The sequence below is a fragment of the Arvicola amphibius genome, chromosome 7 (genome assembly GCF_903992535.2).
Source record: "Arvicola amphibius chromosome 7, mArvAmp1.2, whole genome shotgun sequence".
NCBI classification, from domain to species: domain Eukaryota; kingdom Metazoa; phylum Chordata; class Mammalia; order Rodentia; family Cricetidae; genus Arvicola; species Arvicola amphibius.
Genome location: NC_052053.1, coordinates 94,386,005 through 94,403,426, shown reverse-complemented (window position 1 = coordinate 94,403,426; position 17,422 = coordinate 94,386,005). Strand labels below are relative to the sequence as shown.

Below are 17,422 nucleotides of genomic sequence, written 5' to 3'. Positions count from 1 at the left end.
TTGTTGTTTTGTGGGACTTTTTGTTTGTGTTTGTTTTTAAGAGAGAGCCTAGCCTGTGTGGCCCTGGCTAGCCTGGAACTCGCTTTGTAGAGAAAGCTAGACTCAAATCACAGAGATCTTCCTGCCTTTGCCTCTATATCCAGAATGCTGGGACTAAGGAGGTGCACCACTATGCTCTTCCTTTACTTTGTAATTATCTTTTCTTAAGCTTTCTAGGAATTTTAACACGGCTCTCATTCAGTAGGTATTTCTTGGCTTCATGTAGTCATAATCAAAAAAATATTTGCAGTATAACATTGCTTCTTTTTTCCCTTTTATTGAAAAGTTTTTCCCCCACATAATTTATCCTGTTTGCAATCCCCTTCCCACTCCTCCCAGATTCACCCCCTTTGTGTCTCATTAGAAAACAAACAGGCTTCTAAGGGATAATAATAAAGCATAAGATAAAACAAAATTAATACATCAGAATAGGACAAAACAAGCAAACAGAAGGAAAAGAGCCCAAGGAAAGACACATGAAACCAATAGAGAAGCAGAGACACATGAAACAGATAGAAAAGACACATGAAACAGGTAAGTATTCTTTTTTTTTTTTTTTCTTTTTTTTTTTTTTTTTTTGGTTTTTCGAGACAGGGTTTCTCTGTGGCTTTGGAGCCTGTCCTGGAACTAGCTCTTGTAGACCAGGCTGGTCTCGAACTCACAGAGATCCGCCTGCCTCTGCCTCCCGAGTGCTGGGATTAAAGGCGTGCGCCACCACCGCCTGGCCATGTAAGTATTCTTTTGCACAGTCTGGAATCCTATAAAAGCACTATACTGGAAGCTATAAGATGTAGGAAAAGGACACACTTCCCAGTACTTCTTATGCAGAGTTCCCTGAGCCCTGAGGGGAGGGATTTGGTAGAGACAGTCTGCTTAGGACTGAGTGTTCCAAGGTCTCTCATTCTCTGCCTACTGTCTGGCTGTGGGTCTCTCTGTATTTGTTCCCAGCTGCTGCTGCAGGAAGTTTAATAGCAGAATGTCATTAGGAGTCATTTTATTGCTATATTTTTTGTTTGTTAATTTGTTTTATAGCAGTTGTATTTGGTTTTACCCTAGGTCCCTGAACTGTGTAGTCTGGGGTTCGTGGTCACCCCAGCAGTGTCGGGTATGGGTTCTGTCTCCTAGAGTGGGCCCTGAGTCAGATCAGATAGTGTTGGTTGCTCCACAGACTTCCACCATTGCACTAGCACATATTGCAGGCAGGACAGCATTGTAGATCGAAGGCTTATAGCATAGCTTCTAAAAATTACTGATTTAAGTGGGGCTGTGTGGGTGGTGCTCAAGAGAGTCTTGATTAAGTTATTTCAAGAACGGTTTAATCTAGAGTTCATGAATTTCCTAATTACACATTTGTGTTTGTGGAGTATTCATAGCTGTCATCAGATTCTTGAAAAGAATTGTGTTCCCCACCACAACCTGGTACCTCAGATTGTGACCTTATTTGGAAATACAAAGTTAATCAAAGTAAATAAAGCAAGTTTTTTTGTGAGACCTAATCCAACATAAGGTTTACAAAAGGGAAGTGACCACAGAGCAAAGGCAGTGTAAGAAATCTACAAGCCAGGGAGAGATGTAGAACAGATGCTTTCTTCACATCCCTCAGAAGAAACCAACCTGCCCGTCTCTAGATCATGGCTCTTGATCGTGGATGTCTAACACCCAAAGCTATGAAAAAATAGAAGTCTGATATTTAATTCACTCACTTAGTTGTTTGTTTTGGTAGCCATAGCTAACTAATAGAGTCTCTTTGCTTATATCTGCAAATTAGAGAACCCCGGCTGCTGTGGACTGGAGGCTGAGATGCTCCACCTAACAAGTGGTCCAGAGATGCTTCATTTTCAAGACTGGTTTTCAGCAACTCGGCGTTGGAGACCCGTATTAGTTCCCCTTCAGTGTGTTCATTTCCTTCTTAGATTGGCCTCTCATATTTTCAAGATGGCCAATACAGGTTTTATATCATATGCTGACAGTAATATCTAAGAAGAAATATTGCTCCCTCTGAATTCTTTTATCAGTGAGAAAATATCAGAAGCTTTAAGGTGGATTCCCCTCTTGTGCCATTGAATGATGTTGGTCACATTCCTGTACCCAGATCTTTCCCTCTCAAGGAAATGAGATGGCCACGATTGACTTAGACAGATGAGTGCAGAGTTTTTATCCTTTGAAATTGGAAGGACCCCAGCCTCCCCTGAGCATCCCATAAACACTCTGTATTTGAATAAGACCACAGTTTTGACTAGAGATGTAGCTTAGATGGTGTAGTGATTGCTTAGCATAGATAAAAGCCTGGGTTTCCCAGGCAAATGGATCAGAAGTTCAAAGTCATCTTTCACTATACAGCAAGACTAAAGCCAGACTGGGATACATGAGACCCTGTCTCAAAGAGAGAGAGAGAGAGAGAGAGAGAGAGAGAGAGAGAGAGAGAGAGAGAGAGAGAGAGAGAGAGAGAGAGAGAAATAGAGGAGAAGAAGAAGGAAATGCTAGCTAAGCCAGATGTGGTGACAAAGTTCTAAAATCCCATCAGGAGACAGAGATAAGAAGAGCATGAATTACGGGCCAACCTAGGCTACATAGGAAAACTTGGTCTCACATCTTTCTGTGAGTTTTAAATTTCTGTAATTTATAATTATTGATTAAGAGGCGTTAGGTCTCCTAGGGTGGCTGCTGTTCTTGTCCATCTGCTTTACATAATCCTGTATCTATAGGACTTGGTGAAAATTCATTTTATATTATTTATAATGAAAGGAAACAATTTAGCTTTTTAAAGGTCTTTTCCATATCTTTCCCGCTTTTAAAAATCCTCTATTCCTGTAGATAATGTTTGTTTTCACAGATATCTTCTAGTTAATGTGTACTCAACATTAATTAACTTACTATTTACTTTCCCAAGCACTAATGGAAATACTAGATTATAACCAATCTAATACTCAGAACATTCTACCAGACACTTTGCTTAATGTGATTTAAGGCAGTGTATAATCACTTCTTGCAGTCTTAAGGCCAGTTTTCAATTCATGAGACTCATATATCCTGTCTAGTTTTAATTAATTTTGCAAGGAAGATGCCAGGAGAAGCAGTATTAAATGCTTTCATATAATCGGGTTATTTCATCTATTGGGTTCTTGTCAGCCACTAATCTTATAACTTTATCATAACAAAATATAAAGGGGTTTCTGATGTAGTTTGTAGTCTTGTTCTTCAGCTTACACGCATGATCTGAGTAACCTTATACTTAGAACTGTCTTACTCAGAATAGATATTAGAGAATTTCTTTTAATAATTGCTAATTTTGTTTGTTTGATTGATTCTTTGCACTTGGGGTTTTGGTTGTTACTTGTTTGGCTTTTTAACTAGGATTTGGGAATGGGCTTTAATTGGCATCAAGTGTTCCACAGTGGAATTTTTTGTTTGTTTGTTTTTGTTTTTCAAGACAGGGTTTCTCTGTAGCTTTAGGGCCCGTCCTAGAACTTGCTCTGTAGACCAGGCTAGCCTTGAACTCACAGAGATCCACCTGTCTCTTCCTCCCAAGTGCTTGATTTAAAGGCAAGCACCACCACTGCCTGGCCCACAGAGGTCTTGGTAAGATAAGTAACGGAAGAACACTTACATGGTTATAAACTAGAAGAAGATAGGAGCAGGAGAGTCCACTGTGGTGGGAAGAGAAAGGGAAGAGAACAACACTTTAAGAAAAATGAAGCAGAACAGAAAACTGTTCACAAAAGAAGTTAAGAGAATTTAACGTGACTAAGGGATTAGGAGAGTCATCTTTTCATAGCATTATGTGTTGATGTCTTCCAGTTACTACTGGATTATATTTTTATTTTGAAAATTTTAAAGCCTATTCTTGAAGTGTGGGAGGTAGTTCTTTTGGTCAGGTGCTTGTCTTACAAATACAAGGAGCTGAGTTCAAGCCCCAGAACCCACCCACCAGCCCTGGGGAAAAGGAGAATGCGTGCCATGAATAGAATTTACTGGCCAGTCACTCTAGCCAAATTAGTCAGCTTCAGGTTCAGTGAGCACCCCTGCCACAGAATTTAAAGTGGTTGAGTCAGTGTGATGGGTCAGTACCTGCATGTTGTGCAATTACATACATGCAGTCAAGACATTCACATGTAAAATTAATTATTTAGTTAATTAATTTTTAAAAAACACTCCTTAAAAAAACACACTTCTGTGGGAACCTGATTACCCAAGTTTGATCTTTAGAACACTCATGAAGGTGGGAAGAGCTAAGAGAGGCAGCCCCACAAAGTTGTCCTTTGACCTCCTCCACAGGTATGCCTTGGCATGCGTGTGTCTACACATACCACATAAACCAGGTGATGGTGATGATGAAGAAATTAAAGTTTTTAAAGTTGGGGAGTCACTAGCCTGCCCATACACAGACGTGCAAGCATGCATACATGCATGAAGATTGGGGTGTGTACTGGAATGTTGTAGATTAGGCATACTGCATGGTAAGTCTTCCCTTCCCTGGCTAGGCTTTCACCTGATTAGAAGAGACTTCTCCAGGCAGTCTGACCAGCCCAAGGACAGTAGTGAGTGATGTTAGAAGTTCTCCAACCCAACAGTGTAGCCACAGTCAGCAAGCCCAAATCGTATTCTTAGAGTTTGTAGGCAATGTCTTGGCTGTTTTGTTTGATTTGTTTTAGATTTTTTTTGAGGTTTTTTGTTTTTGTTTTTGTTTTTCTTTTTCGGTTTTTTGAGACAGGGTTTCTTTGTGTAGCCCTGGCTGTCCTGGAACTCACTCTGTAGACCAGGCTGACCTAGAATTCAGAGATCCACCTGCCTCTACCTTTTGAGTGCTGGGTTACAGGCATGTGCCGCCACCACCTGGCAAGAAAATTCTTAATATGAAAACTAAAGAACAAAAGCAACAACAATAACCGAAAATGTTTTTACAAAGGCAAAGTTAAATTCTATGATACATCTTGATTTTTTTTAAAGATTTAGACAGAGACATAGATTCCATGGTTGAATTAAGAGTAAATAGAAACACAACAGACAAAAACAAGCAAAATCCCAGAGAAACATAGAAATATGCCAGGAAAGAAAAGAAATTATAGCTTATCTCACTAAGTGGCAAGGCTGTCGTAGCATTTATATAATAATGTTCTACCATATATCAATCCTTTAGGTCAATAATGGACAATATAGTCAACTGACTGATGAATATATTGATTGAATATATTCAACTGATATAATGGAACTGAAAAATTCCTATTCCCTAGTTATACAATAGCTATCATAACACTATAATAATATATGTTGTTCCTGTGCTTGTGTTTATGCTGCTCTAACAAATCTGCATGGCCAATAGTGAAAATACAGCGGGTGAGCAGCCAGCTTAGCAGCTCTGCAAGTGAAGGAGCTGCTGTGCAGTCTGACTGCCTGAGTTCATCTCCAGGACTAGACAAGATGGGACTGACTCCCAGAGCTGTTCTCTCTGTCCTCCTTACACGCACCATGGCACACATTCACCCCCCCCCACAGAACAATAATGATAATGGTGATTAATATTAAATATATATGTATATTATAGCAGATATGATGAAGTATGGAACATAGTGCTTGATAACTACAATACATGATTGTGCTATGTATGTATTCACTACACTAAATTGTTGATGGCTTAAGAATATATATATATGCGCTGGAGAGATGGCTCAGTGACTAAGAACACTGACTGTTCTTCCAGAACTCCTGAGTTCAATTCCCAGCAACCACATGGTGGCTCACAACCATCTGTAATGAGATCTGCTACCTTCTTGTATACGCAATAAATAAATAAAGTCTTTTTTTAAAAAGAATATATATTATATATGTATATGTATATGTATATAAAAAAAGTCCTGTAAGGTGTGCCATGGTATGCCAGCAGTACCCTCATATATCTTGTGTTTAATTTGTGTCTGGTTATATTGTCCTTGGTTTATTTGTATTATTTCATTCTTCATCATGGCCCTAGAGCGATAAGATGCACCATTTAACCCTGGTATATGGTAGACTGGAACAGCTAGGTTTGTATAGCTATACTCTGTTTACACAAAAACAAAAATCACCCTAGTGAAGCATTTCTTTGAATATGTCACTGCCACTAAGTGGCACAAGACTGTAGAATTCTGAGAAGATGGACTACTTGCATATATAATATTGGGATTAAAATGGGGGAATGTGTGGAAAACAGCTAACTCATCACTGTCCTTATTAGGGAAAGTCAGTAGATAAGGTGTCCAATTGAAAGAAAAAAACAGTAAAGAATAGACATTGAGGTTATAAAAAATAATGCACTGGCTCCAAAACTACAGAGAAACCCTGTCTCAGAAAAACCAAAAAAAAAAAAAAAAAAAAAAAAAAAAAAAAAAAAAAAAAAAGGAAAGAAAAACAGCACTGAACAGGGTGAGAGTGGTTGGTTGCCATTGGGAGCTGTGTTTCTTTTTTTTTCTGTTAAAAATCATTTAGAATTATTTGACTTTTGAAATATGTAAATATATAACTTTATGGTTAAAAATAGGTGAAATTAACCAGGCGGTGGTGGCACACACCTTTAATCCAGCACTCGGGAGGCAGAGTCAGATGGATCTCTGTGAGTCTGAGGCTAGCCTGGTCTACAAAGTGAGTTCAAAAGGTGAAATTGCCAGGTGTGGTGGTCCAGGTACCAAGGAGGCAGAGGCAGGCAGATCTCTGTTACTTGAAAGCCAGCCCAGTCTACATAGCAAGCTCCAGGCCAGCCAGAGCTATACAGTAAAACACTGTTTTAAAAATAAACAGACAGAGAATAGGTGAAATAGGTAATAGTGAGGACAGAGGCCAGCTATTAATAACGTTTAGATATATAGGCTAAGTAACATTTAGTAGCAAAATAAATGGAAATCAAAATAAGCAAAGAGCATAGAAATATGCCACCTCTCTTTGTTTATGAAAAAGAAGGCTAATTAATTACTTTGAATTAAAACGTGGTTGTTTATGGATTTTTGGTTTCTGTAACAAATTATTACTATAATCCCAAATAAATAATTCACAGTTTCAAGATGAGAATCAACTATTTCCATTCAGTGATATAGAAATGAAACTCAAAATTTAAGCCATTGGCAAGATGTTGGAAACAGATTTGAATAAGAAATTTAATTCCTTTCTGTCTTTCCTGCCTTGGTATAAGTGATACTGTACCCATGTTTGGTTGAGTTGTAACTCATTTGGAAAAATAAAATAAAATTGTGTAATTCCAATTAGTATACTATTTTGAATATTGACCTCTGGTTGCTGATAAATGTTGATGGGTAGGGTTTTTTGTTTTTTATTTTTCGCATGACATTGAATTAATTATGGCATCTGGGTGATCTCTCTGGGGAAGCTGAAATTGATAGATCCTTCTTCAGTCCCAGGTGGCTGGTAGGAGAGCAGGTGTTGTTGGGGTGGCGCGTGTATTCAGCAGTCATGGTGCAAGTCTGATCAAGGCATGTATTCCTCAGACCACTCTGGCTAGTGTGTCTCCTGGGAAAGAGACCAACATTGGCCTCCTATGCTTTTTGTTTCGTTTTTAAGGAAGAAAGAAAAACTAATTATCAACCTACAGCATATGTCATTCACTCAAATCCCTGAAGGATGGAAGCATAGGTGTCAAATGTTCTTGGAGAGAGGGTTGAGCCGTTACTTGTCTTTCTAGGGATCAACCATATTTGGATATAACATTGCATCCCATTTCTCTTAATTGTATGTTTCAGCTAAAGAAGCACTTAGTGTAAATGACATCTACAATTTCTAGGAACCTTTTTGGACTTGAGCAGCATCCTCGCTTCGAATGGTGAAGAGCTGGTTTCATTGCTCTAAAGTGTTTAGGGTTTGCCCATTGACTTAGCTGTTGCTAAGATTTCACCTACTTCCCTTTTCTTTTGACTAGACTCCTTATATCCCATTTTTTCCTCCCTTGACTACTTGAGCTTTGATCCTTGCTCTGTCCCAGAGGACAGTATTAGGTACAATGAGAAGTTCGAGAGCAGCTGGATGTTTGCCGCACCATTAAAGAACTTTGAAGCCAGGAGTAGTGGCGGATATCTTAACTCCCAGTACTTGGGAAACTGAGGCGAATGTGTTGCTACAAATGTGAGGCTAGCCTAGACTGCAGCAAGTACAGACCAGCTAGGGCTACATAGCAAAACCTGTCTCAAAAAGAAAAACAAATTAACTCAGTAAATAGTAGGTAGATACACAAACCTAGGTAAGCAAGCCATTCTAAATGTCCAAAAACTAACTGGGCTTGGGAAGGTGCTCAGTGCCTCCTGAGTAGAGTGCTCACGGAGAAGTCTGTGAGCAGCTGGGAGGGTTAGATTGGCAAGGATGGGCTGATCTCAAATACGGTTTTGTATTTAAAAGAATCCAAAAACCCCATTCTCTTTGCTTTCAAAGGTCTTCACAGTAAACTCTATCTGTTGCACTGCCCCATTTTACAATGTTTCTGTGTTTGCTTGTTTGTTTTCTTTTGGTTTTCCAAGACAGGGTTTTTCTGTAGCTTTGGAACCTGTCTTGGAGCTAACTCTTGTAAACCAGGCTGGTCTCAAACTCACAGAGATCCACCTGCCTCTGCCTCCAGAGTGCTGGGATTAAAGGCATGCGCCACCGCCGCCCAGATGCAATGTTTCTGTTTATTTCTAATCTTCCAGTCCTCTGTAGGACAGTTGCCAATTTGTTAGTGGGGCTAGCAATGTTATTAATTCTTGGCTTGAATTAGCAGTGTTCTGATCTAAAAATCAATGAGTTTTAAAACATTATTTAGAGTAAAAGGAAACATTTTGTCTAAAACCTGAATGACTTAGACAGTAATAAAATTTTCTGGATACAAAGGGCTGTTGTGATTTGGATGGAACTATGAAAATGCTGATTTTATAAGTTTTTTTTTTAAGTCGCTTTAATTGGCTTTTGGTGGTGGTGATGAAGGTTTGGTTTTGTTTTTTTGTGTGTGTATATGGGTATTTTGCTTGTATATATGTCTGTGTACCATGATTAAACATAATACTTTCAGGCCAGTTGAGGGTACAAGATATCTTAGAACTGGAGTTATATACAGTTGTGAGTAACAATGTTGTTGCTAGGAATCAAACCCAGGTCCTTTAGAAGAGCAGCCAGTGCTCTTAACCACTCTGTAGACTAGGCTGGCCTCGAACTCACAAAGATCCACCTGTCTCTGCCTCCTGAGTGCTGGGATTAAAGGCATGTACCACCACCGCTTGGCATAATGTCTTTTTAAAATAATGCATCATAAGTATCAATTTGATGTTACTCGAATTTAGACAAAATTAAATCAAGTGGGTTTTTTTTAGTGTGTAAGGGTATTTTGTCTGTGTGTAAATATGTAGCATGAACAATAAAAACCCAGAGACAGATATTGGGGTTCAACCTGAAGATCAGAAAAGGAAAGCAACCAACCAATAGAGAGACCGTTTACCTCTACCAAATCTTCAGACCAAAGGGGTGAGATCCTGTCTCCACAAACAGTCCTGAGTTTCTGTCTCTTCCCCTTTATAGTTCTCTCTCTGCCCAGCCATATTGTTCCTGTCTCCACCTCCCTAATACTGGGATTAAAAGTGTGACTCCCAAACACTCGTATTAAAGATGTGAACCACCACCACATGTATCTGTTTCTGGACAGGTCTTGTGTAGCCCAGGGTAGTCTTGAACTCCCAGAGATCCATCTGCCTCTGTCTCTTGAGACCTGGAATTAACGGTGTGGCTACCTCTCCCTGGTCTGTGTGACTGACTAGTGTGACTGCTTTGCCCTCTGATCTTTAGGCAAGCTTTATTTATTAAAGCACAAATAGTATACCGCCGTGTGTGTGTGTGTGTGTGTGTGTGTGTGTGTGTGTGTGTGTGTGTGTGCGCGCGCGCGTGCGTGCAGCATGTGCATGCCTGTTGCCTGTGGAAGTCAGAGAAGGCACTGGATTCCCTTGGAACTAGAGTCACGGACCATTGGCAGCCACCATATGGGTACTGGAAACTGAACCTTGGTACTGAAATAGCGCAAGTACTGTTAATTTAGCAGATAAATCATCTCTCCAGCATCATAAATTTATTAGACATATTCTTTTTTAAAATTGAAATATTATTTATTTTTATACATATTGTATGTGAGTGTTTTACTTGTGAATATGTCTGTACCACATGTGTGCCTGGTGTCTGCAGAAGTCAGAAGAGGGCCTTGAATTCCCCTTGAACTGCACTCACCAATGGTTGTGAACAGTTGGTTGAGGCCTAGGAACTAAACCTGGGTCCTTTGAAAAAGCAACAAGTACTCTTAACCACTAAAACATTTCTCCAACCCTCAAATATATTTTTTATTGTAGTATATGGTAGTACTGTTACAGCACCCTAATTTTTTAAAAGTGTAAAGATTTATTGTGTGTATGAGTGTTTTGCCTGCATGTGTGTACATGTGTGTGCATGCCTGACATCCTCAGAGGCCAGCAGGAAGAGTCAGACCCCAGGAACTGGAGTTAGAGCGGTTGTGAGCCACTGTCTGGGTGCTGAGACCAGCCTGTGACCTCTGCAAGAGCAACAAATAGTCTTTTTGTTTGTGGTTTTGTTTGTATTTTTTTGTTTTTCAAGACGGGGTTTCTTTGAAGCTTTAGAGTCTGTCCTGGAACTAGCTCTTGTAGAACAGGCTAGCCACGAACTTACAGAGATTCCCCTGCCTTTGCCGGAATTAAAGGTATACGTCACCACCACTCAGCTAACAACAAATATTCTTAATGGTTGAGCCTACTCTCCAGTTCCCCAATTTTTTAAAAATAAAGAACATTGATTAGGGGGGCTAGGAAAATGACTTAGAAAATAAGAGCACTTTTAATATAAGCTTGAGGACCTGAGTTCAAGTCCCTGGCACCCACATAGTATATTACCAAATAGCATTGTAGTTAATACCACATTTTATTCATTCACTCATTCATTCATCAGTTGATGGATATTTGAGTAGTTTTCAAATTTTGGCTACAGTGTATTAATGCTACTATGAACATTTATATCCAAAATTTTGGTATCACCATTTTTAGCCTTATTTTTATATGAACGTGATGGTTAGTTTTGATTGTCAGTTTAACATACTCTAGAATCTTCTGGCTTGAGTCAGAAATTGTCTACATTAGCTTAGCCTATGGGGATGTCTGTGAGAGGTTGTCTCGATTGCGCTCATTGATGTGGGAAGACCTACTCTGAATTGTGGTGGAGTGGGAGACAGGAGTATCACTGTAGCTTTCTAGCCCCAGGTTCAGTGAGAGACTCTGCCCCAAGGGAGTAAGGCGGGTAGTGATAGTGCAGGACTCGTCTATCTGTAGCTCCAACCCTAGGAGAATCTAGCACCTTCTTTCTGGCCGTCATGGACAACCAGGCATGTGCAGGGTGCACAGATATACATGTAGGCAAAGCATCCATACACATAGTAATTTCTTTAGATTAAAAGAAAAAAGAAAGTCATTCAAACAATGTGATTAAGGAAGTTGTATTCACAGTGTTTTTGGCTCTTAATTTGGGATTTGGGGTGTTGAGATTTATTAAAAATCAGCTAGATCAGTTATTTACTTGATAGTCTATTAAATAAACCTTTGAGCAAATTCTGAAACTAGATTTTGTAGTTTCTGTATCTTCAAAAAAATAGCTTAGTGGGGAGCTAGCAGGATAGTGTGTATGGTATATTCATTTATTGGAGTCAGCATGAATATAGACACAAAATTGATTTTAAGATTTGACTATTTGGGAGCTAGAAAGATGACTTTGCCCATAAAGATGCCTCTGTGCAAGCCTGTTGACCTGAGTTAAAAAGTGGAAGAAGAAGCAGGCCCAAGGTGATGGCAGCAGCAATGGTGGCGCACACCTTTAATCCCAGCACTTTGAAGGCAGACTGATCTCTGAGTTTGAGGACAGCCTGGGCTACACAGAGAAACCATGTCTTGGAAAAGTGGAAGTAGAAAACGTGCTCAACAAAGTTGTCCTCTGACTTCCACATGTGTGTCATGGCATGTGTCCCTACACACTAATTGTGTGTACACATACAGTGATAAGTGATAAAAAGGTTTTTAAAGGTGTGACTGTATCACAGAATTTGGTTAAACACAATATTTTAACTTTTAGGATAGTATCTCCAGCCTGGATTTTGTTTATTTATTTGTTTGTTTGTTTTATTGTAGTTTTTCGAGACAGGGTTTCTCTGTGTAACATGTTGTCCTGGCTGTCGTGGAACTCGCTTTGTAGACCAGGCTGGCCTCAAACTCACTGAGATCCGCCTGCCTCTGCCTTCATTTATTTATTTTAAATGATGGAAAGACATGCACATGGAGGTCAGAAGTCAACCTTAGGTATAGTTCCTCGGAGAGATGGCTCAGTGGTTAAAAGCATTGGCTGCTCTTCCAGTGGACCCAGTACCCACATGGCAGCTCACAACTGTAACTCCAGTTCCCCAGGATCTGGCACTTTACACCAATGTACATAAAATAAAGTTAAAATAAATTTTAAGAAAAAGTTATATGCCTGCATAAAATCTGATTAACAACACTTCCCTTATATTCTGTTTGTCGTATTGATTACCCACAAGCAACTTTTAAGATCCTAAATTATTTAAAAAATGCCTAATTGTTGGTCTGTACTATTGTAAGAGAGTATTTTCTCACTACACAGCATCTATTAGCAAAGTGCAGACTAAGCTCTGGAGCTAAGTGATGTAGACTGTTTACATGGTTTGATTTTTTTTTCTGTTCTTAATATTTCAAACTTATAATTTATGAATATTACAAATAAGATTACTTAGAAACATCAAAACAGGGTATTCTGGGGGAAACACAGTTTAACTAGCTTATTTATTTCTAATATTTCTAATCACAGGGAAAATAAACTTATCTGATTATAATCCAGCTTTAAGTGAAATTCATAAGTGCTAAAGATGAAAGTGTTATGCCTTTATACTGTGACATAATTTTTTATATGTTGCATAGTTTTATGAATAAAAATTTTTAAATTAAAACTTAATGGTGGCTGGAGAGATGGCTCAGTGGTTAAGAGCATCGCCTGCTCTTCCAAAGGTTCTGAGTTCAATTCCCGGCAACCACATGGTGGCTCATAACCATGTAATGAGGTCTGGTGCCCTTTTCTGGTCTTCAGACAGAATATTGTATACATATACATAATAAGTAAATAAATAAATTTTAAAAACTTAGTAGGTAGCTACTGTACAGTTTGCATCTTTTCAAGTTCAATTAACTAAAAAAAAAATCTCTTCCATCAATGAATTTATTTTCCAGTCAGTTTGGACAAATGGAACATACATATGTGAGTAACAAGATATCTGTTTTAAATTGAATAAATCAGGGAGTTGGAGAGATGACTCTGCAGTTAAAGAGCTCTTGTTGCTCTTGCAAGGGACCTGGAGTTTGTTCCCAGCACCCACATGGAGAAGCTAACTGTAACTCCAGTTCCAGGGAATCTAATGACCTCTTCTGGCCTCTATAGGCACCTGCAACCGTATAGTACACATATGTCGTCCTGGTTAGTTTTTGTCGATGTGGCACAAGCTAAAATCATTGAAGAAGAAGGAACCTCAGTTGAGAATACCCCCACACTAGATGGACCTGTGGGCAAACCTGGGGTGCATTTTCTTGATTAATGATTAATATGAAAGGGCCCAGCCTTCTGGGAGCAATGACACTCCTGGGCAGGTGGTCTTGGGTGGTGGCCGCACACGCCTTTAATCCCAGCACTCAGGAGGCAGAGGTAGGCAGATCTCTTGTTAGTTTGAGAATAGCTGGGGCTACACAGAGAAACCCCTGTCTCAAAAAAGCAAGGGGAGAAAAAGAGAGAAAGAAAACAGGCTGAGCAAGCTATGAGGGGCAAGCCAATAAGCAGTCCTCCTCCCTGTTTCTGCTTCAGTTCCTGCCTCCAAGTTCCTTTCCTGCTTGAGTTCTTGCCCTGACTCCCTTCAGTGATGGGGAACTGTAAGCGGAAGTAAACCCTTTCCTTCCCAAGTTCCTTTTGATCATGGTGTTTTATCACAGCAATAGAAACCCTTAAACAACATACATATACACTCATGGCATGCACCTAAACACGTAAAGTAAAATAAATCTTTTTTTTATTGGTTAAGTCTATGAAGTAAAATAATAATAATAGTAGTAGTAGTAGTAATAATAATAATAAAAGAATAATCAAATAAAGTAGAATTAGTGAGGTCATCATTTATGTGGGTAGCTGTCGATAGTGTGAGGATGAAGTTGTAGAACTGTAGTTTGGCTAGTGGAAGCTTAAGTTCAGCTAGTTTCTTTTGTGTCTTGCTAAGTTAGTCTTATCTGCTGTAGCCCCTTCTGAGAGAGTCAATAAATAACTAGCCAAGGGCTCATTCTTTCCACCTCCAAAGAGTCTTGTAGAGACATATTGACCCAGTGAGCTTCTCTTATGGCCGTGTTATGGACAGAATGAAATATTATGCTATTTATCTGTGTGATTTCTTAAGTAATTAAGAGAGAGGTGGGCTGGAAAGTAGCATTTCTTTATTACTAGACCTAACCTGTGTTCTGTGTGTATTTAAAAAAAATAATTAATCTGCTTTTGACCATTGATCATATCTAATTTATTTCTCATCCAAATATTTTAATGATAAAAATAAATATTCGTGACATGAAAAATTATCCCTTTTCTAACAGTTTTTCTGTCTAGCCATTTCCAAGCTCTTTGCAGAATTAATTATCCCTGTCTCTTTTCTTGGTCTGCTCATCTGAGGGCTCATCATGAGCTTCTAGAACTAGAGTATGATTGAGGTATACTGGGATGCACAGTGATAAGTGTTGAGTGGAGTTTTCTTTTAAAGCATGTACTAACTAAGGTGAGTGGTATAATGAACCCCACACTCACCCCCACATCCCATAATGGTCAGCCTTCTGATGTTGTTAGAGCTGCACCCACTTATGTTACACTCTTTGATGTGCATATGTTCACTGACACTTTAAAAAACAAATCCTAGATATCATGTCATTTTCTCTAGTATGCTTTCATATGTATTTCAAACATTTTAAATGATGTAATTATCACATTGAACAAAATAACATAGCTCCTTAACAATGTCTTCTGTGGTTCATGTCTGGTTCAGCTCAGAATTGTGTTGTCATTGTTTTTTACAATTGCTTTGTTTGAATTAGTATCTAAATATTATGATTTGTTGACATGAGTCTAATCTATTTTAGTCTTCCTTATAAACTATACACACGTACATGTACACACACCATTCTCAAGCACATGATGTGCATTGTGTATGTGTTGCAGTTTGAATGAAGATGAATGTGTTTGTGTTCTCAGCCTTACTTTTTCACAAAGAAGCTGTTCTTCTTTTCGTCTTACTAAACCAGCGTTCACTGTGCGTCCCTGGAATTCAGTCCAAAAAGACTGCAGAGAAAATAGGGTTTTTCTTTCATCTTTTTGTCAGTTTTCGGAATAATGAATCAAAATGACCAATGAATTATTTTCAACATCATAGATGTTTGTATTCAATATTTCTACTTGTTATTACATTTTTTGTTCATTGGAGGGGAGGTGTGTGTGGAGCTCAGAGGACACTTGCAGGAGTTGTTTCTCACCTTCTCCCAAACTCAGGTGTCCAGTTCTCTAACCTCTGTCCAAATTGAAGGGGTTTGCTTAGTGCGGCTTATTTTATAATTGTCTTTTTTGTGGGAAAATCTTGATTTCTAATAATTAACATAATCAGTTGCTTTCACTTACAGTGAAAAGTAGCTCCAAAAGCACTAGTTATTTATAACGAAAAGACTGCTGGGTGCAGTTTAGCCGCCTTGAACTCTTAGGATGTGTGTGACTGCACACACAATTTAGTGTGCCTTTTAAATTTTACTTTGTACTGTGTACTTATGCCATACTTTATAGATTTAGTATTCCATTTATTTCAAATTTTAAAAATTGTTTTTCTATTTAATGGATTTTGTTTTTAATATAGTAAATATTTACATATCACAGAGTAAAAATTTGAGGTAAGGTATCTTTGTCTACCTTTTCCCTCTGTATTTCTTCCCCTTGTAGCTAGCTGTCTTTATCAGCAAAACTGATACCAGACTTTATCCTTGTAATGTTTTGTTTTGACAGTATAATTAATATATATTTTATTTAAATACCATCTTTCTAAATTTTCTTGTAAGGTAGCTAGGCCAGGTGTGGTGCCGCACGAAGGTAACATATCATATTCATGCTGTACCCTGCTGTTATTATTTAAATTAACAGTGCATTCTAGAGTTCTCTCCCTGAGAGTAAGTGGATAGTTTCCTCATTGTACTGTGCACTTGAACGGTGTGTTCCACAATATGGCATGTTGTAGTTTTAGTCAACCAGTCCATTTCCTGTTGAGGGATGATTGGGTTGTTTTTTATCTTCATTATTATCGAAATTACTGAAGTTAATAGACTCTATAGTAGAATCCTGGCTCAAGGGCAAAATGTGTAAGTAATTTTACATGTGCAAATTTGTTATGCATAGTGGTTAATTACAAATTCAAGCTAGAAGCCAGGTAGTACACCCCCACAGTTTCAGCACTTAGAGGTAGAAACGGGAAAATTAGGAGTCCAGGGTCATCCTCAGTTACATGATAACTTCAAGACCTCTGAGCTACATGGCACTGTCTCAAAGAAAACAAAAACTGCTGAAAAGGATTGGAGAGATGGCTCAGAGACTAAGAGCAGTGGCTACTACTCTTCCAGAGGACCAAAGTTCAATTCCTAGCACCCACTTGGCAGCTCATATCTGTCCGTAACTCCAGTGCCAGGCGATCCAATGCCCCTTTCTGACCTCTGTGGGCATGAGGTGGTGCACAGACATTCATGCAGTCAAAACACTCATACACATTAATAATTAATAATAGAAGTAATAATTAATAATAGAAAAGGATCCCTCGAGCTTTGCCCACCTTGAGCTGAGCTTGCTCCCGGCGGCCAGAACAGAGGGGTAGAGGCCTGGGGGGATGTATGTAGCTAAGGATCATCTCGAACTCATGATTTCCACACCTTCAACCTGTTGAAAGCTAGATTGCTGCTGTAAGCCACCATAGCTGGCTGTTTGTAACCTTTAAGTTTTGAGATCAAGAGGCTACAACAGGATTATTGTAGTGAGTTCAAAGCCATTCTAGGCTACAATGTAAGACCCTGTCTCAAAACAGCAACAACAAACAAAAACCTATTTCTATAATAAATTTAAATCTGTACCTAACTCCAAAGCTAGATGAAATAAACCATTTCCACTGTATTACATTGCCTATAATGTAAAGAAGGAAAGAGACCAGAGAATGTTGAATTAATAGAGTAAAAATAATTTCCTAACTACAGTAATTTTTGTAGCTTCCTTTTCCTTTTAAATTAAA

At 38.7% G+C, this 17,422-nt stretch overlaps 1 protein-coding gene across 2 annotated transcripts in view; it reads left to right on the top strand.

Annotated features, from left to right (window-relative positions):
• The window catches only part of Lin52 (lin-52 DREAM MuvB core complex component), an 82,312-nt gene that overhangs the window by 53,023 nt on the left and 11,867 nt on the right, over positions 1-17,422 (top strand). Inside the window, exon 6 of one of the 2 annotated variants that reach the window (XM_038336547.1) lies at positions 1,808-2,435. The exons of the other annotated variant lie outside the window; for it this stretch is intronic. Coding sequence (XP_038192475.1) covers positions 1,808-1,809 — 2 coding nt within the window. The 3' untranslated portion in view covers positions 1,810-2,435. Of the gene's footprint in view, positions 1-1,807; positions 2,436-17,422 lie in introns of those variants that run through there. 2 annotated transcript variants of the gene reach the window in all.